Source organism: Nyctereutes procyonoides, unplaced genomic scaffold (assembly GCF_905146905.1).
Source record: "Nyctereutes procyonoides isolate TBG_1078 unplaced genomic scaffold, NYPRO_anot_genome, whole genome shotgun sequence".
Classification (NCBI taxonomy): Eukaryota; Metazoa; Chordata; class Mammalia; order Carnivora; family Canidae; genus Nyctereutes; species Nyctereutes procyonoides.
In genome coordinates, this window is record NW_026575043.1 from 2529127 (window position 1) to 2556388 (window position 27262).

Consider the following 27262-nt stretch of genomic DNA (forward strand, 5'->3'; position numbering starts at 1 on the left):
AAACTAATTAGCAGAAATTACAGGGAGGTGAGGTTTGTGCTCCAGGAATGACACGCTCAATAATTAATGCTGCCTACCAGTCCTGATCAAAGGTTGGATGACCTCTGACATTCACATTGTATTCCTGTTCCAACGTCATATGCATGTGTACAGAACATATGTCATTTGCAATTAGCATAGGTGGCTCCAGGAGCCTCAGAGAAAAGCACTATGCATTGTACTAGGATAGCAGCTTTCCCCTGAATTGCCTCATATGGAGGCACCTGGAATGGGGGGAAAGGCTTAGAGAGTAGCAGGGTAGGGATTCAGGTGGCTGCCTCCACAAATCTTTACCTTGAGGCGTCACATAGTGCCCACCAGATGCTAGATGGCCTGCCCCTGCTGGTGGCAGAGGCAAGACTAAAACCAAGAGGTTTTGTTCCATTTGAATATTTTTCTTGATATAGTTAAATAAATCTGGATCCACACTGCTTTAAAGAACAAAATAACATCTGCCTTTGAGCAGCTTCTAATCGCTGGAGAAAATATCCCAAAAGAGCAAATGGCTTACAAACTCACATTTGTGCTTAAAACAGCCATCCATCCTGCTATGTTTCTTTTCACTCAAAACTTCTCATGTCTCTTCAAATCTCTAAAATGGCTCCCTTTCTTCTCTGCCTTCTGTCATGTCACCTCCCTTTGAACACCTCCTTTGGAGAATTTATTGCTCAATCTGTCTGTACCCACTGCTTCAACCTCCCAGATTTCTTTCTCTTTTTTTAAAATTTTTATTTATTTATGATAGTCACACAGAGAGAGAGAGAGAGAGGCAGAGACACAGGCAGAGGGAGAAGCAGGCTCCATGCACCGGGAGCCCAACGTGGGACTCGATCCCGGGGTCTCCAGGATCGCACCCTGGGCCAAAGGCAGGCGCCAAACCGCTGCGCCACCCAGGGAGCCCCACCTCCTGGATTTCTATGCAACTTCTATCTGACTCGTGTCTGACCCATTCTGCCATTGAGACAACTCTTGATCATTTACAGCTTCCATCAGAGTTGCCCTAAGTCCGCACTGACCCCATTCTGGCGCCTCTCCAGCCAGACCCTCTTCATGAAGCAGAGTCTGTGGGTTTGAGATTATATGCTCATCAGAGTCCATGGTCATATTCCTAGTCATCACTCCCAGAATTATTTGCTCAAAACAAGGCTTTTCAAATCTAGCAGGATTCTTCTGCACATCTATTGAATTTAGACTTGGTTGAGGAGGGGCAGGCAAAACTGCTTGCAGAAGATGCAAATGGAACATGATAGGGAAGGTACTAATTTCTATACACATCCAATTAAAACATAGTGATATGGGAATGGATCTGGGTAGGAACAAGAGATTAAGCCTCTGACCACAGAGACCAGGGATTTGTGACCAGTGGAATCTAAGAATTCTAACTTCAAATCTCATTCTTTCTCTGGTTTCTTTCAAAAGTTTTCTTTGTCTTATATTTTCTGTAGTTTGAATATAATGTGCCTTGGTGTAAATTTTTTTGTTTACCCTGTTGGTGTTCTCTTGAGCTTCCTATATCTGGTTTGGCATCTATCATTTATTTTGGAAGACTCTCATTATTACTTCAAATACTGCTCCTGTTCCTTTCTCATTCTTCTCTTTCTGATAGTGTCATAATGTATATATTACACCTTTTGTAATTGTCCCACAATTCTTGGATACTGTCTTTTTTATCCTTTATGTCTATCGGCGATTCAGTTTTGGAAATTTTTATAGACATTTCTTCAGGCTCAATGATCCTTCCTTGGCCATGCCTAGTCTATTGATTAGCCCATAAAAGGCACTCTTCACTTCTAGATTAGTGTTTTTGATTTCTGGCATTCCCTTTTGATTTTCTTTAATATTAGAGTTTTCTGTCTCCTTACATGAATCATATATTTTTGTATGTTGTCCACTTTTTTCCATTAAGAGCTCTTAGTAATATTAGTCACAGTTGTTTTAAATTCTTGATTTGATAATTCCAATATCTTTGAATTGGTTCCAATGCTTGCTGTCTTCAAACTATATTTTTTGTCTTTTAGTATGCCTTATGATTTTGTCTTTTAGTATGCCTTATGATTTTGTTGTTGTTGAAAGCTCACCAAGATGTAGTAGGTAATAGGAACTGAAATAGTCTTTCAATGTGAGGTTTTATGTTTATCTGGCTTGGCTAGGGGTTAGGCATTGCTTACTATTTGCTATAAACTCTATAGTTTCAGAGACTACAGTTTCTGTTTTTGTGTTTTTACGGACTTCTTAAATAAAGTTTGACACATGCGGCTTTTTTTAAATTTGTATTCTTATTTATATACAGGGAACCTACTGATGTGGTGGTAAGGTGTGTGTTGGCGGGGAAATAGTATTCTATAGTTATATGATTAGTCTTAGTCTTCCTGGGAGCCTGTGCCTCTGGGCTTCACTTTCAAAAGTCCTTCCCAGTGTTCCCCCCATTAAAGTAAGATAGGAAGGCCAGCGGGGGATGCAGGTGGTATTTCCCTTCCCTTAAGCTGGTTAGGCTCTGGTAAAGGTTTCCCTTGACAGCAGGCTTTGTTAAGAACAGAATGCTCTGGACATAATTCAAAACAGCTACTTTTCCTTTCCCCTCTCTGATCTTCACTGTGAGAACCTGGTTAGGTCTCCAGGAAGTAAAACTCACAAAAGTATGAGGGTCCTTCCAGGACTCCCTCCAACTCCAGATTTTTTACCTCTCAAACTTGTCCACACAGCCTACTGCAATTAACCAATTGCCAGGTTTTCCTAACCTGGTACTGGTTCCCATGCAGTTTTCTGCTTCTGGGCATCTGTTTCAGGAAGTTGCAATTCTCTGTATCCACTCATCTGTTTGTCCAATTTGGGGGAAAATAGCTTGCCCTATGTCCTCAATTTTCTGATGGATAAAATAGGAGTTGTCGATTTTTACTTTATTCAATTTTCTTGTCGCGAGGATGGGAGGAATGACTTTCAAGTTCCTTACATGCTGAATCAGAAACCAGAAGTCTCTATCCAGGTCATTTTGAAGTTACATTTCTCAACATAGTATGAGAAGACATATTTTATTTAAGTTTCTTAACAAATCCATAACTTGATTTATAACTTTTAAATGTTCATGTGAGTTTCCAGGCCTCACAAACGTTAGAGTTGCCCAAACCTCCATGCCCATAAATCAAGCAGAAGTTCTTCAGTCCACATTTGACCTGACCTCTTAATCACATCCACCACCATCAATGGTGCCTTTGCCTGACTCTGTGCATTGGATTTTGTTCTTCTGGTCATTCTGTTTTAGTCTTTTGCAGACTTATCCTCCTCCATTTGTTATTAACTCTTGTCTTCAAAATTCTGCCCCAGGCTACTCCTCTAGGACTGTATCCCCACCCTAAAAATATAATTCATGCTAAGTATCAATTACCACTTATTAACCATATGTCCCTGGGAAAGGATGTGGACCCTTCTGAACATTAGTGTTCTCATTTTGAAAAAGAGCTAATAGCACCACATGAGTTTCTGAGTTTACAAAAATAATACATAGGAAGGTACACATTGCACATGTATTTATTAGGCATTCACTTCTATCCACTTACATTTCACCTTGGGATTGGTCACAGAATTCATTTCACATTCAGGTCACAGAATGATATGGAAATGGTATATTGTAGAAATACCCTTCTAATGCTTTTTAAAGAGTGTTGTAAAAGTCTCAGATCTTACAGTGGCTCCAAATTTCCACATGGTCTGATCCCATCAACTCTTGTCCTTATCTTTTCCCACCCACCCCCCTGCCTCCCCTCCAGTCACACTGGCCTCATGACCTCGGCCTTCGGCACTCTCTGCTCCCTCTGCCTCACGTCAATGCCCCAGCCTTCACTGAGCATGACACTCCTCACTTCCTCCTCCTGTAACAACTCTCCATAGCTCTTGTCACTGATATCTAATACCTTTTAGTTATTTACTTTACTTCATCTCTTTCATCCACTAGACAGTAAACTCTATGATGATAGACATTTTTGTATTTTATTCATTGCTACATCCCCAGTACTTAGAATAGTGAATGGTACATAATGGGCATATAATCAATATTTATCAAATGAATGAATGCATTCTGGAAGACTGACTGATGAATACTACATACTCCCTGTCTTAACAGAAGATTCCTCACAGAGGACATGTATAATCCCTCTGGCCTGGGCTATATCTTGGGAGCATAGCTAAGACCTGGTTCTCAAAGCTAGGTGATTGCCAAGCCCTGTAAAAGCTTAGTTGTGCTATAGTCTCACGGTGGAACACTCTGGCAATTTGTAGAGATAAGGGCCTGAGAACAGGGAGTCCCACTATCATGAGCAGAGGGATACAGAGTTTGGATCAGGAGAGACCAAAGTGCTTACCGTCCTTCCTGCAAAATTCATTCTGTAGGCAGAAGTAGCTACAGATACAGAGAGGACATCAAAAATGTAAGCCTTGTTGCAATGTTCTAAAGAACAAGGAGGTCCAGGTTCTGTGAGCGATAATGACAAATGCTAATTTGGGAAAGAGCCTTTACTATAGACAGAAACCGTTTCGATTTTAACCTGTCCTACTTTGATAGGTGCTTGTGGCTGTGCCCTAAGTCTTCTCTGGTTCATTCTCTTTTATGATGACCCAAAGGACCACCCATGTATAAGCATCAGTGAGAAGGAATACATCTTGTCCTGCCTCAACCAGCAGGTAGAACACAGATGCTCCACTGTGGTATCTCCCAGATTCTGTGCCAAATGAAAGTGTATTCCAGCTTGTCCTACTGTGCTAATAGTTAATTTTTTTTTTTCTCCAGGTCAGCTCAAGCACACAGTCTCTGCCAATCAAAGCTATGATTAAGTCTCTTCCATTCTGGGCCATTGCTTTCGGTTCTTTTGCTTTTCACTGGACAAATACCATTATGGTTTTGTACACTCCAACGTTTATCAAGGCCAAGCTTCACGTGAACATAAAAGAGGTAAGTCTACCTGTGTTCTCCAACTTTATGAAGGACTCTACTCATTTCTTTGTTTCTTATTACTTTAATCCTAGCTCTTGACTGCCCCTACACTGTTTAGCTGATGTTCTGTACCTGGAGATTCACTGTTTCTAAGTCTTATGTAACATTTCCCAGGAAAAAAAGGTGTAAGCAGTTTCTGACACTCCCACAATAGAACACACTCACTCATGTTCCCACAGGTTCCCTACCTCCCATTCAATGGTCATGCTATAAATGCTGATTGTGCATTCAATGCACAATCACCCTAAATAGTAGTACTTACGGCTCAGCACCACCATTTCCTACAGAGACTAGGATCCTTCCCTGTCACCCTGCTCAGCTCACTCCCAACCTGTCTCTTGGGATAAGGTAATGAGTCCTGGGTGGAGAACCCATGACTCAGGTCTTGCTTTGAAAGGATGGACATTCTCATTGCTTGTCTGACCTGGAGAATCAATATTCCCTGAACCTTACAATCAATGCCATAATAGCTAGAAAAGACTCCTATAGGAATAGAATGCCCAAAGTGCCATTCATCGATCAACCTCCAGTAACTCACCCCGGGGGCCAACCTAAACAGTGAGGTCCCTTAAGCACTCTCTGATTCAGTGTTATCCTTCTTGAGACCACAGAGAGGTTGAAAGGATTAACAGCAGCGGTTCAGCATAAGGACTGTATGAATGTCTGTAATTGCTGCTATTGCTAGTTCTGCCATTTCCCCCAGGGCAGGCATTCCCCATTCCCAAATGTAGTCTTCCAATTTCTATTCTCCAGGACTTTCAGGTCCTGTGACTCTAAGAACAGAAAACTAGACAGGCTCTGACAACTCTTTCTGACCCCCAAACTATTTTCCTCTTTCTTTTGGGTGGTGTGGCCCCAAGTATGAATTCTGAAGTTGCATGTTGATGGTTTCTTGTATGGCGGTACAAATTTTAGATACTGAATTTTAGTTTAGGGATGACTCTATCATACTCACCCTCACAATAACATTTATTTTCCAGAATGGGCTGCTGTCAGCTCTCCCCTATTTGTTTGCCTGGAGCTTTGGCATCCTAGTAGGTCACCTGACAGACTTCTTCCTGTCCAGGAATATTCTCCGCTTAATTACCATCCGGAAACTCTTCAACACTCTAGGTAAGAACAGCCAGGACATTCAAGCACCTTGAGGCCCTTCGCCTCACCTAACCGCATGTCTGAATCTCTCCCCAGGACTTCTCCTGCCTGCCTTCTTCAGTTTGTGTCTGCTCTACCTGAGTTCCAGCATTTATAGCATGACCATTTTTCTGATACTTGCCAGTTCAACAGGAAGCTTTTGTATGGGTGGAGTACTTATAAATGGCTTGGATATCGCTCCCAGGTAGAGTTTTAAAAATCTCTTTCTTGTATTCAAACTCTCCAGGGTGTTTTAAGATTTCAACTATTTTGGAGTTCATGGCCAACAGTCCAAAATGCTTCCTGAAGAAGCATCAATATAGTTCAGATATATAATGTAAGTAATCATTATGTGCTTAATGATATATTAATGTTTGCAACTCATAAATACATATGAAGTATAGCCTAGTGATTCAGAACACAGATTCTCAAGTCAGGTTAGGTTTTATTTTTTTATTTTTTAAGATTTCATTTATTTATTCATGAAAGACACAGAGGAGAGAGAGAGAGGCAGAGACACAGGAAGAGGGAGAAGCAGGCTCCATGCAGGGAGTCTGATGTGGGACTCGATCCTGGGACTCTAGGATCACGCCCTGGGCCAAAGGCAGGCGCTAATCCACTGAGCCCTTCAGGGATTCTCCAGGTCAGGTTTTAATAGCAGCATGACCACTCTCCTCAAGCAAATCATTTACCTTCTCTGTGTCTGTTTCACACCTATAAAATAAATAAAATAAAATAAAATAAAATAAAATAAAAGAGTAATAAGGGAATACTTACCACAGAGGGTCATTAGAGGATTAAATAAGTTAATTCAGGTCAAGTATATAGAATAGTCCATGGCACATAGCAAACACTGTATAAAGGTTACCTGTTCCTCATGGCTATTGTTATTGTATGCATGTTTATATATTTTGAATCCTCATGACAACCCAACAGATAGTAATACTTATTTTATAACTAAGGAAACTGAGGGTCAGATACTTGTCGGCCTAAGATCTCACCACTGGTTTGGGATCTTATCTAGGATTTTAATCTAGATCTGTCTGATAAAATCTTTTGCTTTTACTGTTATACCTTTTTTTAAAAGATACATAAGTATGACTGATGGAAGCAGCCCTGCCATTTGCATAATTCCAGGGGGGGCACTGTTTACTTTGTACTTTATAGGGCTAGTAGTCCCTGGGGAACATGCATCCATCAGGAACAGAATTCTCTGAAATTTAGCAAAATAGCGGCTGTAGGGTAGAGAGGCAAAATCAAGAAAAAGAATAATCCATATTCTGTCTCAGTTCTTATAAAGAATGTTGCCCATGATATCCATACAATGTGAGTGCCGGAGTAATGAGTACAGGTATCCATTTGTTTTATTCAGTTCCAAGGCCTTTCTTAAAAATGCTCGCAGGAGTTCTGATTACTTGGAATTATATAAAACATGTAAGGCCGGGATCCCTGGGTGGCGCAGAGGTTTGGCGCCTGCCTTTGGCCCAGGGCGCGATCCTGGAGACCCAGGATCGAATCCCACGTCAGGCTCCCGGTGCATGGAGCCTGCTTCTCCCTCTGCCTGTGTCTCTGCCTCTCTCTCTCTCTCTCTCTGTATGACTATCGTAAATAAATAAATAAATTAATAAAAAAAAAAAAAAAAAAAATAAAACATGTAAGGATTATTTGATATAGAAAGCACAATGTCAAGTGAGCCGCAGGCATGTTGAAATCAAGAATATATATGGTTCTTTCTGCCCATGGATGCCACCGAGGAAGCACTGTTAAACTCTCCCCACCGACCACTGTCATGTCTAAGCCAGAGTTTCCCAAAGAGCCTGAACAGCTGCAGAAGCTCTTCATGGAAGGTTTGAGCTTTGAAATGACCAATGAAAGTCTGAGGAGCCATTTTGAGCAACAGAGAATGCTAATGGACTGTGTGGTGATGAGAGATCCAAATACTAAGGGCTCCAGAGGCTTTGGGTTTGTCACATATGTCGCTGTGGAGGAGGGGGATGCCTCCACAAATGCAAGGACACACAAGGTGGATGGAAGAGTTGTGTAACCAAAGAGGGTTGAATCAAGAGAAGATTCTCAAAGCCCTGGTGCCCACTTAACTGTGAGAAAGATTTTTGTTGGTGGCATTAAAGAACACCAACTAAGAGATATTTTGAACAATATGGGAAAGTTGAAGTGATTAAGATCATGACTGACCAAGGCAGTGGCAGAAAGAAAGCTTTTGCTTTTGTAACATTTGATGACCGTGACTCTGTAGACAAGATTGTCATTCAAAAATCCCATACTGTGAAGTCACAACTGTGAAGTAAGTAAAGCCTTATTGAAGCAAGAGATGGGTAGTGCTGCATCCAGCCAAAGAGGTCAAAGTGGTTCTGGAAACTTTGGTGGTTGCTGTGGAGGGTGGTTTTGGTAGGAATGACAACTGTGGTTGTGGAGGAAACTTCAGTGGGTTAGGTGGTTTTGGTAGTAGTCGATGTGGTAGTGGATAGGGTGGTGGTGGGGATGGTTATAATGGATTTGGTCATGATGGAAGCAACTTTGGAGGTAGCGGAAGCTGTCATGATTTGGGCAGTTACAACACTCAGTCCTCAAATTTTGGACCCATAGAAGGAGGGAAATTTGGAGGCAGAAGCTCTGCCCCTATGGTGATGGAGGTCAATACTTTGCCAAACCATGAAACTAAGGTGACTATGGTAGCTCCAGCAGCAGCAGCTAGTTCCAGTGGCAGAAGGTTTCAATTACTTCCAGGAAACAAAGCTTAGCAGGAGAAGAGAGCCAGAGAAGTGACAGGGAAGCTACAGGTTACAACAGATTTGTGAACTCAGCCAAGCACAGTGGTGGCAGGGCTTAGCTGCTACAAAGAAGACATGTTTTAGACAATACTCATGTGTATGGGCAGAAAACTCGAGGACTGTATTTGTGACCAATTGTATGACAGGTTATTTTAGTTTCTGTTCTGTGGAAAATGTAAAGCATTCCAACAAAGGGTTTTAGTGTAAATTTTTTTTCCACCCATGCTGTTGATTGCTAAATATAAGAGTCTGATCATGACACTAAATGAAAGTGTCTTTAAAAAAAGAATGTATATAGAAATAGGGGCACCTGGGTGGTTCAGTCGGTTAAGTATCTGACTCTTGGTTTTAGCTCAGGTCATGATCTTAAGGTACTGGGATCGAGCCCCACATGGAGCTCCATGATCAGTGAAGAGTCTACTTGAAATTGTCTTTCCCTCTCTTTCTGCCCCTCCTGCTCATTCTCTTTCTCTCTAAATAAATAGATAAATCTTTTTAAAAAAGAGAGAGAGAGAATATATACAGAAATAGAAGAAATTATAAATAGCTAGGATTTTTTTTTATTTACTCATGAGAGAGAGAGACAGAGAGAGAGAGGGAGAGGCAGAGACACAGGCAGAGGGAGAAGCAGGCTCCATGCTGGGAACCTGACATGGGACTCGATCCCAGGACTCCAGGATCATGCCCTGGGCTGAAGGCAGGCGCTAAATCACTGAGCCACCCAGGGATCCCCAATAGCTAGGATTTATTGAGCATTTTTTATGTGCCTGTTATGACCCAGCATGGACGAGAAACTGTCTATTATAATATGGCTGAGGAAAGAAAAGACCAGTAAAAAGAATTTATGTAAAGTCACACCACAATAAGCACTGAGGGCTCATACCTACATATGTCTGCTTCCAACTGACTAGCTGTAGTCACTACCTCAATAGGGCTATTTGCTAGCATCTGGTCAGGAGGATGCGGAATAAACTCAACCAGCAATGGCTTGAGTAACATAGGACTTGGTCTAAGTTGCATCATTCCAATGGACCCAAATTCCATGTAAGCCAGGTAATTTTGTAGGGCCAGAGAGAATAAATATACTAATCTACAAAGTGGAAAAAATTCTTAGTTCATCCTCAATTTTGGGGGCATATGTGTGTTACAGCTCAACCATATCAATTTGTATTGCTTAAACTATCTTTCATTAATTAGATGAAGACCAAACTTACTTAAGCAAGAATGTTCCTAATCATATACCTCCCTCACCTATTAAAGAGAGTTCCCTTAGAGAATAAATTTCTAATTTGTCTTTTTAGGGAAATTTAGTCTTTGTTAGAACTAAAGAGTTCTAAGTCAGGGATTATATAGTTTGGAGCAAAACAAAGGTGCAGGAAAAAAGGTCTGGAAGATAAAAGAAACAAGCAAATGTGATTTTGTTGAGAATATCATTTGGGAAATAAGATTGAAAGAGGGAAGACCTAAGAATGTAATAGTTTCCATCACTTTGGTGCAAGAATAGAAAAGCACAGAGAACTCTAGAGATGTTCTGTAATGCATTAAGAAGAAATTGTCATTGCCTTGACATTCTTAAATGGAGGCTCCAAAAAGACTTCAATAGCTTTTAATTATTTTTGACTGATTGGATGGATTGTACACCCTTGAATTTCCCTCCATGTGGGTCTGAACTATAGTTCAGACATCAGAATCCTATTCAGGCTCTACTAAATCATAGTATGCCAAAATATAAAATTAATAAAATTGAAAGTCTACTTTAATGACTATTTAAACTTCCAAATGCCCTTTACCATGGGCTGTTGCAGCTGAAGGATGAGCAAATTTAGAGCTGATTGTTGTCCAGAAAATTACCCTGCATTAGAACAACCTTTGTTTTCATCCCCCATATCATGTACTTACTGTTTGAGGACTGAGTGGCATGAGGATAAGACCATAAAACATTGTCACCTACTCTAAGGTCAAAAGAACTACTCCATCCTATGGATGTGTAATGGTTTTCAGAGGAATTGTCAAAATACTCAGGATTCTTGCATTGAGGATTCTGTTTGTTTCTCTGACTACAGAATGAAAGCATCTCTTTTAAGTAAAAATAGATCAAGTCCTTTCCTACAGCCATAGCATGCTAAAGACTTCTGAATCTAGGAGGAGAATACAGTCATTAAAGATGTCATAGTTGGGGGCAGCTCCTGTGGTGCAGCGGTTTAGTGCCGCCTGCAGCCTGGGGTGTGATACTGGAGATCCGGGATCAAGTCCCACATCGGGCTCCCTGCATGGAGCCTGCTTCTCTCTATGCCTATGTCTCTGCCTCTCTCTGTGTGTCTCTCATGAATAAATAAAGTCTTTAAAAAAAAAAGATGTCATAGTTACCAATATATAATAGGATAAATATAAAGAAAACCACTCCTAGACTTGTCGTAGTAAAATTGCTAAGACTAGAAAGGCAGAGAGAGAGAAAAAGAAATCTCTTAAACACAGCCATAGCAAAAGGCACATTACTTTCATTTTTAAAAAAGATTTTATTTATTTATTTATTTATTTATTTATTTATTTATTTATTTATTTATTTATTCATGAGAGTCACACAGAGAGAGGCAGAGACATAGGCAGACTCTCTGCAGAGACCCTGATGCGGGACTCAATCCCAGGACCCCCGGATCATGACACAAGCCAAAGGCAGACATTCAACCACTAAGCCATCCAGGTGCCCAGGCACATTGCTTTCAAAGAAGAAATAATAAGACTGGGAGCTCCCTTCTCAACAGAAACAATGAAAGCTAGAACCCAATCTTTAATATGGAAAAAAAGAAAATCATCATTAATTAGAGGTCTATATCCAGCAAAAAGTTCCTTCAAAGAATTAAGGTAATATAAAAATATTTTCAGGCAAATTGTGAGAGTTCATCAGCAAAGACCTCCAATGAAAACTTTTTAAATGGGAATTCTTTGGGCAGAAGCAAAATAATCACAGATGAAGTATAGAAATACAGGAACAAATAAAGAGGGAGAGGGAAAAAAAGTAGAGTAAATCTAATAATTACTGAATTTACAAAAGAAAACAATACCATATAAGGTAAAAAAATATGTAGACTAATATGTAAGACAATAAAAAAGACTAAAGATGAGAGGGTATAAATGAATATTGTTCTAAGGTGCTTTCATTAATGAGAATTTGTAAAAATATTCATTTATATCAAACCAAACTCAGTCAAAAATATATGTTTTAATCTCTAGGGTAACTATTGAAGGATAGTAAAAGTGTAAAGGAGATGATATTTTAAAAACACAATGAAAAAGGATCCAAGAAATGAAGTTTAAAAAGGAACATAAAATAGGTGGAAAAAACAGAATGACGATCATATTAAATTAAATACAGCAGAAAAACATAAAATATAAAAGGACTATATCTTCCAAATTTTGAGTTAATCTGGATGGGAATAAAAGTAGTAACAAAATGTAACAGATTAAAAGAAAAATAAAGGAAAACAGATCAGCCAATGTAGACTTTAAGGCAAGATGCATTACTAGAGATAAAGAATTTTTTAATAATTACTTTAATTCACTAGAAGATATAATACACTAAATTTCTGTGCACCTAACATTTTACAACTGTAAAGCAAAATTTGAGAAAACTGTTCAACTTTAACATAGGATTGGGCAAGCTGTGGATGATTGACATTCCAGCTGAGGGAAATTTGAAAACGCTAAATACCAAAAGTAAGGGCACCTGGCTAGCTCAGTTGGTGGAGCATGTGACTCTTGGTCTCGGGGTTGTTCAAAATCACCATTTGAGCCCCACATTGGGTATAGAGACTATTTTTTAAAATATCTTTAAAAATAAAATAAAATACCCAAGGCATCAGACAGCAGCAGAGGCTAATAGGACCAAAAATACAAGAGGATAGCACTTCCAAGGTCAGCTGACAACTCCCATCACTTTTTCCTTGGGGTTATTTGCCAATTAGCAAAAGGCTGGTAATCCAGATTTGGCCCTAGGACAAGCCTGCTGCTCTGGATAGAGAAATTAGTCCAGTGTTTGGGTTGCAAAGGGCTGGAGTGACAATATTGAAAGTTAAGGAAATTTACACATAAAGTCAGCTTTTCCTTGAGATATTTGTTGAATTCTGAAGTTCATTGGAGCAAGTGGCAAAAATCTAAACCAAAACCATAAAAGAAGCATGACAGAATTTCCTATACTGTCTATACTAAGGAGACAAGATCTAATGAGGCCTGGAGGGACCTGGCTGGATATACTGAGCTCTCCATTTAAAAGTATGGAGGGTATTACTTAAGGAACTGGAGGATACTACAGGTAAACTGAGTCTTATTACAATTGCAACCTAACCTCATCTTAGTTCATTCAATAATTAGATTAAAGTGATCACACCCTCCCTTCCAAATCTATCTATTAGAGAAAAGGGTGAATCTTTTCTTGCAAAGTATAACGTATTCTTGGAGTCCCTACAGTTCTTACTCACAATGTCCAGAATTTAGTAAAAATTACTAGGCATAACAAAGGATAGGGCCATGTGATAAATAACCATAAAATGGATTAGAAATTGTCCTACAATCAATACAGGTATTGAAATTACCAGGTAAGAAGAACTTTGAAATATCTATGATTAATATACCCAAGAAACCAGGGGAAAAGCTGAAGAGAAGATAAAGAATTTGATCAGCACTGGAATCTATTTAAAAAAATGAAAGTTCTAGAACTGAAAAATAAAATTTCTGAAATTAAGATCTTAATAGACAGGTTTGACAACAAATTAGGATTGATAAATAGGAAGACATATCATAAGAAACATAATGGAAATGTGGAACAAAATGCAAAGGCTAACAAATCTGTACTTGAGTCTCAGAAGGAAAGGACAGATAAAACATGACATAAGCAATATTTTAAGAGAAAACAGCCCCAAATAATCCAGTAATGAAAGACAGCAAATCACACATGTGTACAGCTCTGTGAATTTCAACCATGATGAAATGTGAATTGTAATTTATATATATAGTAAGAATGCTGAAAACTAAAGACTAAGAAAAAGATCTTAAAAGAACTAGAGCAAGAAGGCATGCCACTTTCAAGTAGTAGTAATAACCTTGACATCTAACTTTTCAACAGACACCATGAAAACCAGAAGATAATGATGTGAGCTCTATAAAGTGCTAAAAAATAAATAAATGTCAATCTCAAATTTTATCCCTACTGAAAATATTCTTCGAAAATCAAAGCAAAATAAAAATGTTTTCAGACAGAGAAATTGTCACCAGTGGATCTTCACTAAAAGATATACTATAAAGAAATTATTTCTATTGAAATCTGAATATGTTAGAAGGACTGAAGAGCAATTAGGCAGGGTAAATATGTGTGTAATCAGAGGCTATTGATCCATAAAACCAATAGAGAATAACCTGTGAGTTGAAATGCGTATTGAAACAAATTACATTAAGGAATTAAAATACAGGATGAAATAATGCAAAGAGCAGCAGGGAGATAAAACAGAAATGTCAAAATACTAAAATCTTAAATGTGTTCTAAGCTCTGGCATACAAAAAAATAGTAAAACTGTAATTTGTAATAAACTTAAGTAAAGAGTACCTGTCATAATATCTTCAATGCTTGAGAAGAACGGTGAAATAATATCATGGAAGGAAAAATAAAATGAAATGGATAAATCTAGAAGAAAAAGTGGAATATAAAAGAGGAGGTCAAAAAGAAAATAAATAGTGAACAGATAAGGATGATCACAAGTATATTAGTAATTATGTTAGTATATATGAAATACTTCAAGTAAGTATCAAGATTGTTAAACTCAATAATAAAGGAAATACAGCTCTATGCTGCAAATAAGAGACACATTAAACATGAGGACACAATAAGGATGCAATTAAAGGATAGAAACCTGAAATAACTATGGAAGTATCAGAAAAAAATAGAACACTATTAGAAATAAAGAATGTTAGTTCATAATATCAGAATTATGTCTCTGTTTGAACCCAATACTATAGATTATAGATCATATAAGAGCATTATAGATCATAATGAATATAATTATATTCATTATGAATTGAGAGAACTCAAAGAATTAGACAAATGTACAATGAAGGAAGAAACTTTCATAAGCTCTTTCAATGGCTTGTGCAAAAATAGAGGTAGACAGAAAGCTAGTAAGGATAATGGAATAAAGAACAAAATTAACAGAGTTGACTTAATTGACATCTGTGGAACACTATGCTACAATCAACAAGGAGAGGATTCAAGTTATTTTCAGTTGCTTATGGGACAGTTACTGAAATTAATAATATGCTGGGTCATAAAGCAAGCTGCAGTTGATTTAAAATGCTTGAAATTATTCAGAATATATTCTTTGATCACAGTGAATTAAGGTTGCCATTGAAAGCAGAAGATACATAACCCCATTGCTTTGAAAGTAATGTTTAAGTTAAAGAAGAAATCACAATTAGAATTAGAAAATAATTTAAAGTATAATGAAATAGGACATTTCAAAGCATGTGGGATGCTTTTAAAATCATGCCTAGAGAGAAATATATAGCTTTGAACATATATATTGAAAAACATTTAAGTCTTAAAGTCAATAATTATGTTTCTTATCTCAAGTAGCCAGAAAAAAAAGCAGCAAATTAACCCCACCCCTCAAATTATGAAGATTAGGACAAGTAAAATCAACAATGTCAAAAGTTGGGTCTTTGGAAATTAATGAAATAATGAAGACTGATTAAGAAAAATAGAGAAAAATTATCAATACCCATAATGACAAAGCATGCATTATGGTAAGTCTTAGCATATAAAAAAGAAATAACAGAATATTATGAACAACTTCATGCCAGTAAATCTGACAATTTAGGTGAAACTGACGGGCACTGAGGGGGGCACTTGATGGGATGAGCACTGGCTGTTATTCTGTATGTTGGTAAATTGAACACCAATAAAAAATAAATTTATTTTAAAAAAAAAGAAACTGAAAAGTTCCTCAACACACACATACACACACACAGAGTTATAAAATATAATTTTTAATATTTTTATAGGGAGAGGGGGTCATGAAGATAAATGTGACAAAGGCTTAGAAAAGGCATAAGTGGCCCTATTCCCACAAAAATCCTAGAGGTCCTATTGATAAAATTAATCAGGTAACTAAATTCTGGGGACAATTGGTGTTTTCGATCCCAATCTGCACCTATGATTGCTCATAACCTTAAATGTTTTTCTTTATACATTAGAACACACTCTTCAGCTCCCCGTAAAAAGCAAATCCAATTTCCATCCAGTGACTGCATACACCCCAACATGCAAGGACTCTCAGCCCCTGTGTGATGCCCCTCTGATTAAGGGACAGAGAAACTAATAGATAAACTATATATTCCCTCCCATATTCAATAGCAGAATAGGAATAAAATAGACCTAGGAAATAAAATGCACAGAGCAAAACAACCAGAAAACCCTCACTCTCACAAAACAGAAGAAAAGAAAACATAGAACTTTTAATGGTGAAATTTATTGAACAAGAAAGACAAATACTCCCCACCCTGGAGAGAACTACTTTCTTAGTAAGACCAACTGATTCTGCTCTCCAAAAGGCACTTCCTCGTTCTCGATGACTGATGGATTTGACCCCTACTCTATCAATCATTCTCTGTGACTTCCCTGCTTTTGTAGTTCACTTTCTGCTTAACTAGGTTTGGGTACCCAGGACTGGCCAAGCACAGTTGCTTGGAAACTAAGCTTCTGGCTTCCTCATCTGAACATTGGGAGCAATCGCTGGGGCCAGTAGCTCTGGGACCGTGGGCATAGACCAGGTGAACAGAGTCCTTTGATTTTGTGTTAACCTTAAATCAGTTCCCATCACCAATAAGCATCACTTTCGGAATTTCTCAATTGTATTCAGAGATTTTCTAATCTTGCTCACTTTCTCAATCTCTTAATAGTTTTTACTGTGAAAGCCAACCTTCCTGACTTTGTACTGCAACCAGAAAGTTACTTATATCCACATAGTTTTTTGATATTTTAATGAAATTTGAAAAACAGGAATGAAAAATTCAGGAAATCAAAATATATCTCTCTTACTTCTCATTTCATTAGGTTAAATTCTCCTGTAGCATTTGTATGACTTTACATCTGTCTTTTTTACATAGTTTTTACGGATTCCTTAAAGGAGTTACAGCTGTAATTGGGATGATAGGAAGACTAATTTCTTCTACTCTGTGTGGAGTGATCCTTAATCAGGTAAGGAGCATCCAGACACGGGTGGTTACTTTTCTCATATCTTATACAGAGAAAGAAGGTAATATATACGCAAACAATTGTGGAAGTGACATCAGTAGGAGGTGAGTAATGACATTTCTCTCACATTAAACGTGGTCAGATCAGGCATCCCTCTGAATCTATATATAATATGATTTCTTTCTCATTGGATGTCAATTAGTTGTGCTGGGAACATTTTAGTCATTGGTCATGGGAACAGAAATAGACCTGTGTGATTTTTAACAATGAATGTGTGCCTGGATCCAAACAGGAATTTGGCTGAGTGAATGGCAATATAAATAACAAGATTCAGTTTTGTTAGAAAAGGAATGAAAAATCAGGAGCAAATAGAATTAGAGATCAAAAGAATTCCCTCCATAAAGGCCAACTTGTGTTTCTATAAGTGTGGGGGACAAGGTTACCTGAAATCTTCTTAAGAATGCTAAAATGCTCTATGAAATTTAAATAATCATTTTCAATGCGTACCTGATCTTGAAAAAAGATGTAAGAGAAAAAATTTCAGAGATGAAAAATGAAGGGGGCCACGCAGTTGGCTCAGCAGTTCAGTGCTGCCTTCAGCCCAGGGCATGATCCTGGAGACCCAGAATTGAGTCCCACATTAGGCTCCCTGCATGGAGCCTGCTTCTCCTTCTGCCTGTGTCTCTGCGCCTCTCTCTCTCTCTCTCTCTGTGTGTGTGTGTGTGTCTCTCATGAATAAATAAATAAAATCTTAAAAAAAAAAAAGAAAAAGAAAAAGGAAAATGAAGGAAGAACTTGATCCCAGAGAGGTCAATGCCCATTGAAGCTTTGGGTTGCCTTGGTTCAGTAACCCTTGCTAGTTGATCTGTAGCTTCAGCTATGATGAACGAACCAAGAATAAGAGAGACTATCCAAAACCATTCTTTAAAAAAAAAAGTCAGACTGGAAGCACTGGCATAAATCTATAATCACAAAGAACTATACCTTCACATTACTAGTACCATATAGCTTATTTACAAGCTTCGTTTATTTGGAGGAAAATCCTAAGGTGAGAAGTAGTAGAATCCTAAGGTGTCATGTTATCCCATGACATGGACCAAGGAGAGATGGTTTGCATTCACCATAGTCAAATTTCCCAAAAAGAAGAACTCTCCACCATCATGATCTATGTACTTATGGTATCAGAAAGGCAGGAAATAGCACTATGGAAACTCCTTGGTCAGAAAAGTGGTCTCAATAGAAAAACAGAATTCCAGGAAACCAAGCTGTTTTCTCCCCGAGTATAGAGCCCACTCAGCCTGTTCTTCCATTTAACTCACTTGGATATGCTGAGTAGACCTCCAAAAGTTGTTAGGTGAGCTAACTTAACTTCTCTGCTGACTTCCAAAAGGTGGGAGGAAACAATGGCTTCATAACAGTTCAAAGTTGTGTCTGCCCAGATGTCTCTGTCCAGTAAGGAAACTTGTTTCTCAGGCTCAGCTTCAACGGGAATGGAAAAACTGAATAAAGACTCCTCTGGACATCTGGAACAATAAACCAATTTTCACAAGGGTTTGAGGCCCAAATTCAAACTCTGTTTCAAATGCCATAAGCCAAGCATTGAATTTCAAGTAGTCCCCAGATGCCTAGTGGAAGCAAGTAAAATTTTTTTGGAGAAATGCACTCTAAATTCATACTCCATGATTTTCTCATGTGTTAGGGTTTATTGAAAATGATTTTATAATCAATCAAAAATCACCAAACATGTAAAGAAATAAGGTGTCTTGTGAAAGAAGAATAAAAAATAACCTTGGAATCAGGCCCTCAGAGACACTGGAAATCAATGCATATGTATAAAGAAGCAAAAGAGAGCACTGAAAATATAAATAAGCACAAGATTTGACAAAGAACTAAATCTAACCCCTGGCAATTAAAAATATAAAAACTGAAATAAAAAATTTCGGATGAAATATAGCTAATTAGTGAGATTTCTGATTCCATTAATGACAGTAAGTAATTTGGGTTGATTCTCTTAGGAAAGGCAATTTATTTTTATTTTTTTTAAAAATTTTATTTATTTATTCATGAGAGGCAGAGACACAGGCAGAGAGAGAAGCAGGCTACATGCAAGGAGCCCGATGCAGGACCCGATCCCAGAACTCCAGGATCATGCCCTGGGCCCAAGGCAGGCACCAAACTGCTGAGGCACCCCTGGCAATTTAAAAGGTTGGGAAAATATAAAGAGTCTTCAGAGAAGAGCCTCAGAGAACCCGGGACATGGAAAACTTTAACAGGCAACATCTGGAAGAAGTCAGGAACTGAAAGGATTATGCCAAGGACTACAGGATATTTTGTACTGGGATGAGGAAAACAGATTTTTTGGTTACTTTTGAGGGTCTACCAAGGATGAGGACCCTGATAAACTAATTCTTATTTGAGTCTGAGACCTTCCAAGTGTTGCATGGAAGGAGTAAAGGTGAACAGAAATAAAGCAGTCCTTACAGGCTGCTTTGAGTCATCTGGGCAGACCAGAAAATATCCAACCTTACTTAAGGGGGTTATGATTTGCTAGAGTCGCAGATGAATCTGGAAGCAAAAATACCACTTGGGGGGAGAGGCTTCACCCACCCAACCATCATCAGAAATAGTTTTCTTCAAGTGCAATCTCCTGCACACAACAAAGGATAACCAAGCACATGCTTTACATCATTGTCCAAATCAAACCCGACTAACCTTGACTTCAGGGGGGCTGTGAAGTACAGTTGTATCGTGTACCAGGAAGGAGGACCAAAAATGTCACATGGGTTCACTCTTCCAGTCACCAAACATTCAGTTCATTCTCCTTTGCACAAGTGTAAAAATTTCACTTTCTCCAGAAAGAAGGCAACATAAACCCAGAGTCCCACCTAGTTGTGGCATCCGGTGCAAAGTGCAGCACAACCATCCATCAGCCGTCATAAATACTTCCTTTCATAAAAATAAGATTAGGAGACAAACAGTAGCTACTGGTTTACAGTAACGCTGGCACTCTGCTAGGTGGACATTTTGAGAGCAACCTCTCGGTGTGCGCTTGAGTGTTCTTTGATGAGGTCCTGAAGTGAATGTAGGGACTGGTAGGCTTTGGAGTGGTCTCCTCTGATTAGTGTGTTCTGTGTGGAGTAAAGTGAGTGAATCAAATATTTGGTGATGAAAAGAGTAGACTAGGAGCTAATTATTGCAACAATAATTTTTTTTTTCTGGTTCTTCTCTTGGCATTTTCCCACTTCCATGAAGTTAAATGTATTCGTGCAAGTTATTTTGGCCAATGATGTATGAGAAGAAGTTATGTATGTTAATTCTGAAAAGAAGTGTTAAGAATCAGAAGGCCATTCTCTCCCTCTGACACAGCGACTGGTAACAATCAGAATGGTGAATGTATCTCTACCATCCTGGATCTGGGGATGAAGAGATGTAAAGCATAGCTCCTAGCCAACCTGCTGTGCACCCTAGTGTAACCAAAAAAACCAAGTCTCTGCCATTAAAAGATACAAAGATAGTGAGAAATTTTAATATACCACTTATAGTAATTATTGCAGCAAGGAGAAAAAAAATCTGTAAAAATATAAAAGAGTTGAACAACACAATTAACATGCTTGGCCTAACTGACATATATGGAATGCCACACTGAACAACTACAGAATCCTCATTCCTTTCAAGGTATATAAATGTCCTTGAACATTTACAAAAATTGACTATATACTGTGCCATTATGTAAATCCTAGAAATTGTAACAGGACTGTAATTAGACAAAATATGTCCTCCAATCACAATTAAATTATGATGGAAATCAAAGATAGAATAGATAAATAGAAAAATCCACTCATATTTTGAAAGTAAGAAATAACATTTTAGACTGTCAGTTGCCTGTATTGTCAAACTCAGTGATTTGGCTCAGTTCTTCCACTGAGAATAGATGGCAAATCAGACTTCAAAGGATAAATATTCTATAGAAAACAAAAGTACAATAACATTAGAAACTACTACCAATAGGATTTCTAAAAAGATCACATATGTTTATAAACTGAACAACATGACAGTAAGTAATTTTTAGTTTTAAAAGAACATCAAAAAGAGAATTCACTAACACTTAGAAGTAAAGGACAGTGAAATTGTTACATGTGGAAATATATTGGACATTTATAGGGGTAATTTATAACTTGATATATTTCTAAAAGAAAACACAAGAAAGCCAATCAAAAATAAATAAGCTAAGCATTCAACTCTAGAGCTCGGGGGGAAAAACAGGGCAAACCCAAATAATAAGAAAGATTAAAGCAATAAGGGTAAAAGAAATAAATTCTACAGTTAATAAAACAGTAGAGAAGAAACACAAAACTTAAAATTGATAATTTGGGGATCCCTGGGTGGCGCAGCGGTTTAGCGCCTGCCTTTGGTCCAGGGCGCAATCCTGGAGACCTGGGATCGAATCCCACGTCAGGCTCCCGGTGCATGGGGCCTGCTTCTCCCTCTGCCTATGTCTCTGCCTCTCTCTGTGTGTGTGTGTGTGTGTGACTATCATAAATAAATAAAAATTAAGAAAAAACATTTTTAAAAATTGGTAATTTGAAAAGATTAATTAGATAGACAATCTTTCTGGAGTGGGATACAAGAGACAGATTCAAATGTTGGAAATACCAAATAAGAAAGGAGAAATTTTTGGAGAGACACTATAGATTAAAAGCTAAGAATATTAAGAACAACTCTATGCTAAAAGTTTGGGAAAACTGGATGAACAAAGGTATTCATATTCCTAAAAATATCTACAGTGAAAAAAAAATCTACAGTGAGTATTCAAATCTCAACTCAGCTACTTAAAAGCTATGCCACTTGGAAACACTTCTTACTCTAAGTCTTGGTGTATCCAGCTATAAATGGCCAAAATGACACCAAAACCTTATGAGGGCTTACCAAATCAGATCTGCATGCAAGTACCAGATGTTCATGTATTCAACCATAACAGCTATTTATAACATTATGTGCATACCCTTCTAAATGCTGTCTTATTATACAGCATTCTGAAATGCTAGCAAATGCAATTGGTCAAGAAAAGTAAGTCACAGGTATATATGATGTAAATGCAAAAGAACAAAATAACATTATATGCAAAAAAAGACTGTCCTGGAAGAGGGTAGAATTCAAAGTTAGATATTATATTGTATAAAAGTCTAAAGCCCAGTATCTTTTTTTTTGAAACTCTATTTTTTTAAAGGTTTTATTTATTTATTCAGAGAGAGAGAGAGAGGCAGAAACACAGGCAGAGGGAGAAGACACAGAAGGCTCCATGCAGGGAGCCCGATGTGGGACTCCATCCCAGGTCTCCAGGATCACACCCTGGGCTGCAGGCGGCGCTAAACCACTGCACCACCGGGGCTGCCCTAAAGCCCAGTATCAACCAATATTACAAAGTACCTATGGGAAAAAAAACACTGAAAATCATGCAAAATCCAAATGAAGAAAACCACACACCTATGAAAGCAAAATCAGTGAAACTACATGAAGAGGGAGTCATATCATATTTTGGACTTCAGGTCCAAATCACAGTGAATTCTATTAACTGAAAATTATTGAAACTTTATTATCTATCATTAAATTTCTGGGCACATCTCGGTCCTTTTCCTGACTTTCTGTTTGCCAATGACCTGTCAAGCTTGGCATGCTTTAATTAGAGAAATCACTATAATTACATATGTTCAATGTCTCATCTGAAGGAAACAAATAGTTTTATTTTGTAAATGTCTACTCTTAATTATATTTTATTTTGCTGACTTTAATTTAAATTTTTTTGAGTGAAAGAGAGAGAGAGAGCATGCAAGTTAGAGTGGGAAGGGGCAGAGGGAGAGGGAGAGAGAGAATCTTAGGCAGGCTCCACACCAGGCACAGAGCCATTTGGGAGGCTGAGATCATGACCTGAGCAGAAATCAATCAGTCAGATGCTTAACTGACTGAGCCACCCAGCAACCCTACTCTTAATTATATTTTAAATAAGACTGATAATGATTTGGTCAAGTCCTGAAAAAAACACATTCTAAATGATAAAGTTTCATTTCAAACCAAAGACAATGGCTTTATTTAAAAAAAAACACAAAACATAGTGGGAAGCCAGCTTATAGAAAAATACAATTATAGTCTGTTTTTATATCTGACAACAAAATTAATTCTAGATGATTAAAAATGTAAATGAAGAAAGGAAACTATGAAAATACTAAAGTAAAATAGGACTTAATAATTATATAAACTTTGGGTTGGACATCCTTCAAAAGCTTGGCACCAGACACCTAAATCCCATCAGGATGCATTGTACATTTAACTATATAAAATTTAATCTTGGCTGATAAAAAAGGTAAAAGGCAAAATAGTAAAACAAATCTCAAACATAATTAAAATTCAATGTCATCTTTGAATATAGATGCAAAAATGAAATAAATTACCTGTACATAGAATCCACCAGCATATTAAAATATATGCCTATGACACCATAATGAACTAAGCCATTTTCTATGAAAGTAAAAGTAGCTCAATATTATAAAATCTATTAATGAAACTGATCAGATTAATAGGCTTAAAATGTTATAATTTTAACATAATTAACATAATTTTTAATTATAAAAATGTTATAATTAAGGAAAAGGTATTTGATAAATTTTATTCAAAAGCAATGATGAAAACAAACAAACAAAAGCATTGATGGGCATATAATGAACTACTGAGATACTCAGATTTATAGCAGCAAAAAGTGAAAAACAAATATAAAGAAATAAGGGATGTTTTATAAATTTTATAAATCTAAACTCTGGATTACTAATCACTCAGTAAAGGTTATGATACAGTTGAATATTTCTTGATATGCAAACATGTTTATAATAAATTTCTCAATAAAAAGCATATACATTCTTGGCTTAAGCACTATGTACATAGTTACATCATTTTTCTACAAAAGTTACATGTACATAGACATAAATCAAGAAGTAGAAAGATAGGGAGCACCTGGGTAACTCAGTCGGTTAAAGGTCTGACTTGGTTTTGGCTCAGGTCATGATCTATGGGTGGTGAGATTGAATCCCAGCCTGGGCTTCTGCTTGTCCCTCTCCCTCTGCTCCTCCCCTGCTCACTCTCTCATAAATAAATAAATAAATAAATAAATAAATAAATAAATAAATAAATAAATAAATAAAATCTTTTAAAAAGTAGAGAGATAAATAATAATTATCCTTGTAGAGTGAAATTACAATTTTTTTTCTCCTTATGAGTATATTTTTCCATGTCTGTTAAATGCCTAGACTAGTTTGAATATTATATTGGAAGTGTTGCAAAGTACCTCAAGACTGCTAATTTACAATCACTTTGCACTATAATCCCTCAGGATCCGGAATCTGCCTGGTTTAAAATTTTCATCCTGATGGCAGTCATTGACGTGTTATGCCTACTTTTCTGTCTCATATTTGGAAAAGCAGATATTCAGGACTGGGCTAAAGGCAATCAAGAGCACACACGCCTCTGAAGGTAAGAAGTGATCAGCCTGAGGTCAGATTTTGCAACTGGGGGTGCTAGAGAGTGTGGGGTTGAGGGTGACCCCTGAGCAAACCACGGTGCTGCTAAGGAGTTTGGGTTTGGGGGATGAAGGGGGCCACGGAATGTCTGAAACTCTCTGGGATCCTGACAGGGAGGTGGGTGCGTCCCAGAGGAGGTGCTGCTCTGAGATTCTGGGGAGAGAGTGGGGCCGGGATAGAGATTTTTGGAAAGACACAGGAAAGCTTTCGAGGGGATGGGAAGGGCCCTCGATGGAGCAGGAAGAACAGCCAAAGCATGTGGCATCTCAGAAGAGAAGTGAAAAAGGTGGGCCCAAGCACCCCTGGCAAATGCTACCAAGGGATTAAAGTGCACAAGGTCTGAGAATTTACCAATGGATTTTTACCCTGACTAGAATGAATGACAGAGACAAAAGGTCCATTAAAGTTCAGAAGAGAATCTGATATTGTGCCTTTCTTCTCTAGACTCTGTCAGGAGTAAATAAATAGACCTGTTTCTTATAGAATTATTTCAGCTAATACATAAATAAGAATTGATATACGTAGAATATCCTCAGTTTACAAGTTCTAGGGAATGAAAGGATCCAGGTTTCATGCATCAATAGCTATTAACATCACACAGAGAGATACAGACACATTTTATACATCCTGATGAAAGAACACAAACACACCACCACCCAGGTCTTGCTACACACACCAACTGAGTACAATCAAGCCTTTAGAGATAGCTACTGTTTTGTGAGAAATGCAGAGACTACAGAATGCAGAACACGTTGAATTGAACTAAATCCTAAGGATGTCATCAGCAAATCTAAACTGTGGGAATTTTACAGGTCAAAGGACCTAAATTTTTCAACAAGTAAGTTATTAAGCAAGAGAAAAAGGACAGAACAGGAGCCTCTAGATTAAAAGAGACTTAAAAACATTAAATTTTTTAAAACTGGCAAAACTACACCAGGAAAGGGGAGGGGGACACATATGTGGTTGATAAATCTGTAGAGCCATGCAGAAAAGACATGGTTCTCAATGTCCAAGTAGTGGTTACTTTCAAAGAGAGGAAGATGTCATGCTTAGGGTAGACCACATGGAAAACTTCTGAGGTTCTAGAAATATTCTACTTTTCATGCCAATGGCAGTGATTAGAAGAGCAATTCACTGAGTTACATGTTTGTTTTGGGCAGTTTTCTCTCTGTTTTCTAGGGAAGGAGAAAGGAAGGAATGAAGGGAAGGAGGGACAGAGGGAGTGTGAGCTGAGGAGATGGGAGAAGGCAAGAATAAGAGATCAGATAAATGGCACAGGATCTATAGGGGAATGTGGATTGTTTGTTGCCTGTGTTAGAATTAGGTGCAATAGTGTGTAATTTGATGGTATAATTCAATAGAGTAATTTCCTGACGCAGGAGAGATAGCACGGGTGCTGAATGAAGGTATTGGAATCATCCAGAGGGGATGAAACCCAAGCCCAGAGCAGAGGTTTGCCTAGAATATAACCTAGAATTTATTCATTGGAGTCAAGAGAAGGTGGGATTTATGGGCGAATGCGCTGGGTCAGTGCATGGGTTGGTATTTTATCCATGCAAGATGCAGTGGAATTTTCACTAAAGAAGACTGAGTAGAGAGAGAAAAAGCAAAAAATCAACTCTGGAAAAGTGTAAAATTAGCATTATGGGTGAATGACATGATCACTTACCTAGAAAACCAAAGTGGGTTGAATGGAAAGTCTCATACAGTAAACACATGCAGTAAGTTTCCTGACCAACCATTCCTGACCCCAGAAAAAAAAAACTTTTTCACGTTAAACAATAATAACTAGTTAGGAAAATTTATTGAAAGGAATGACCCAAGTGATGGATGGAGGGAAATCTGATCATATCAATCAAAAATTAAATTGACTCTGTATTGCCAAGAGTAGGAATTTCCATAATGGGGCATCACAAAAATTCATCAAAATGCATTTACCCAAGATTGCTGATTAGAAATGACAAAATTCTGGATCTGGAATTAAATGTGTCTTAGTTACTAAATTTTGTGTAAGTGAATGAAATATAACCAGCAGCTGAAAAATATGGGAGGGCATACAAATATTTTAACATAGAGATTAATGAGGTTGTCCTTATGAATAAGCACCTAACAGCACTAGGAAATATTCCACAAGAATTAGCAAAGATTTGGCCTCTATAGCCAAGGTTCAGAGTTGGGCAGAACTATGGTAGTGATCATATTACTTTATTTGGACCTTATAAATCTTATTTGGATTATATATTGACCTTCTAAAATCTAAAAATTAGACTTAAGTTTTCCATTATAATTTCTATTAATTTCTGTTTACACCAAGCAGTTACTATTAAACACCCTGAGGTTATCTTATACAATATCAAAAAGATTTGGATATATATATCTTAACTGGAAATCTAATTTTTATTTTGCAAAATTGGCCTTTTCCATTTTATGATTCCTACTTCTGTGTGTGTGCATCTGCTCCTGATTCTGGAACAGAGTTCCATCACCTTTAAATTCTACCTTTCTGAGTCATTTC

The 27262-nt window shown here is 37.7% G+C and overlaps 1 protein-coding gene across 4 annotated transcripts in view; it reads left to right on the forward strand.

The window, feature by feature from the left end:
* Positions 1–27262, forward strand: part of SLC17A1 (solute carrier family 17 member 1) — a 49886-nt gene that overhangs the window by 14362 nt on the left and 8262 nt on the right. For all 4 annotated transcript variants that reach the window (XR_008664057.1, XM_055322243.1, XM_055322242.1 and 1 more), the window contains 6 exons: positions 4595–4713; positions 4820–4981; positions 6004–6136; positions 6212–6359; positions 17095–17185; positions 24561–24700. Coding sequence is in view for 3 of the 4 variants with exons in the window: in XM_055322243.1 (XP_055178218.1) it covers positions 4595–4713; positions 4820–4981; positions 6004–6136; positions 6212–6359; positions 17095–17185; positions 24561–24698 (791 nt within the window). In the remaining variant the exon portion in view is untranslated. The remainder of the gene's footprint in view (positions 1–4594; positions 4714–4819; positions 4982–6003; positions 6137–6211; positions 6360–17094; positions 17186–24560; positions 24701–27262) is intronic.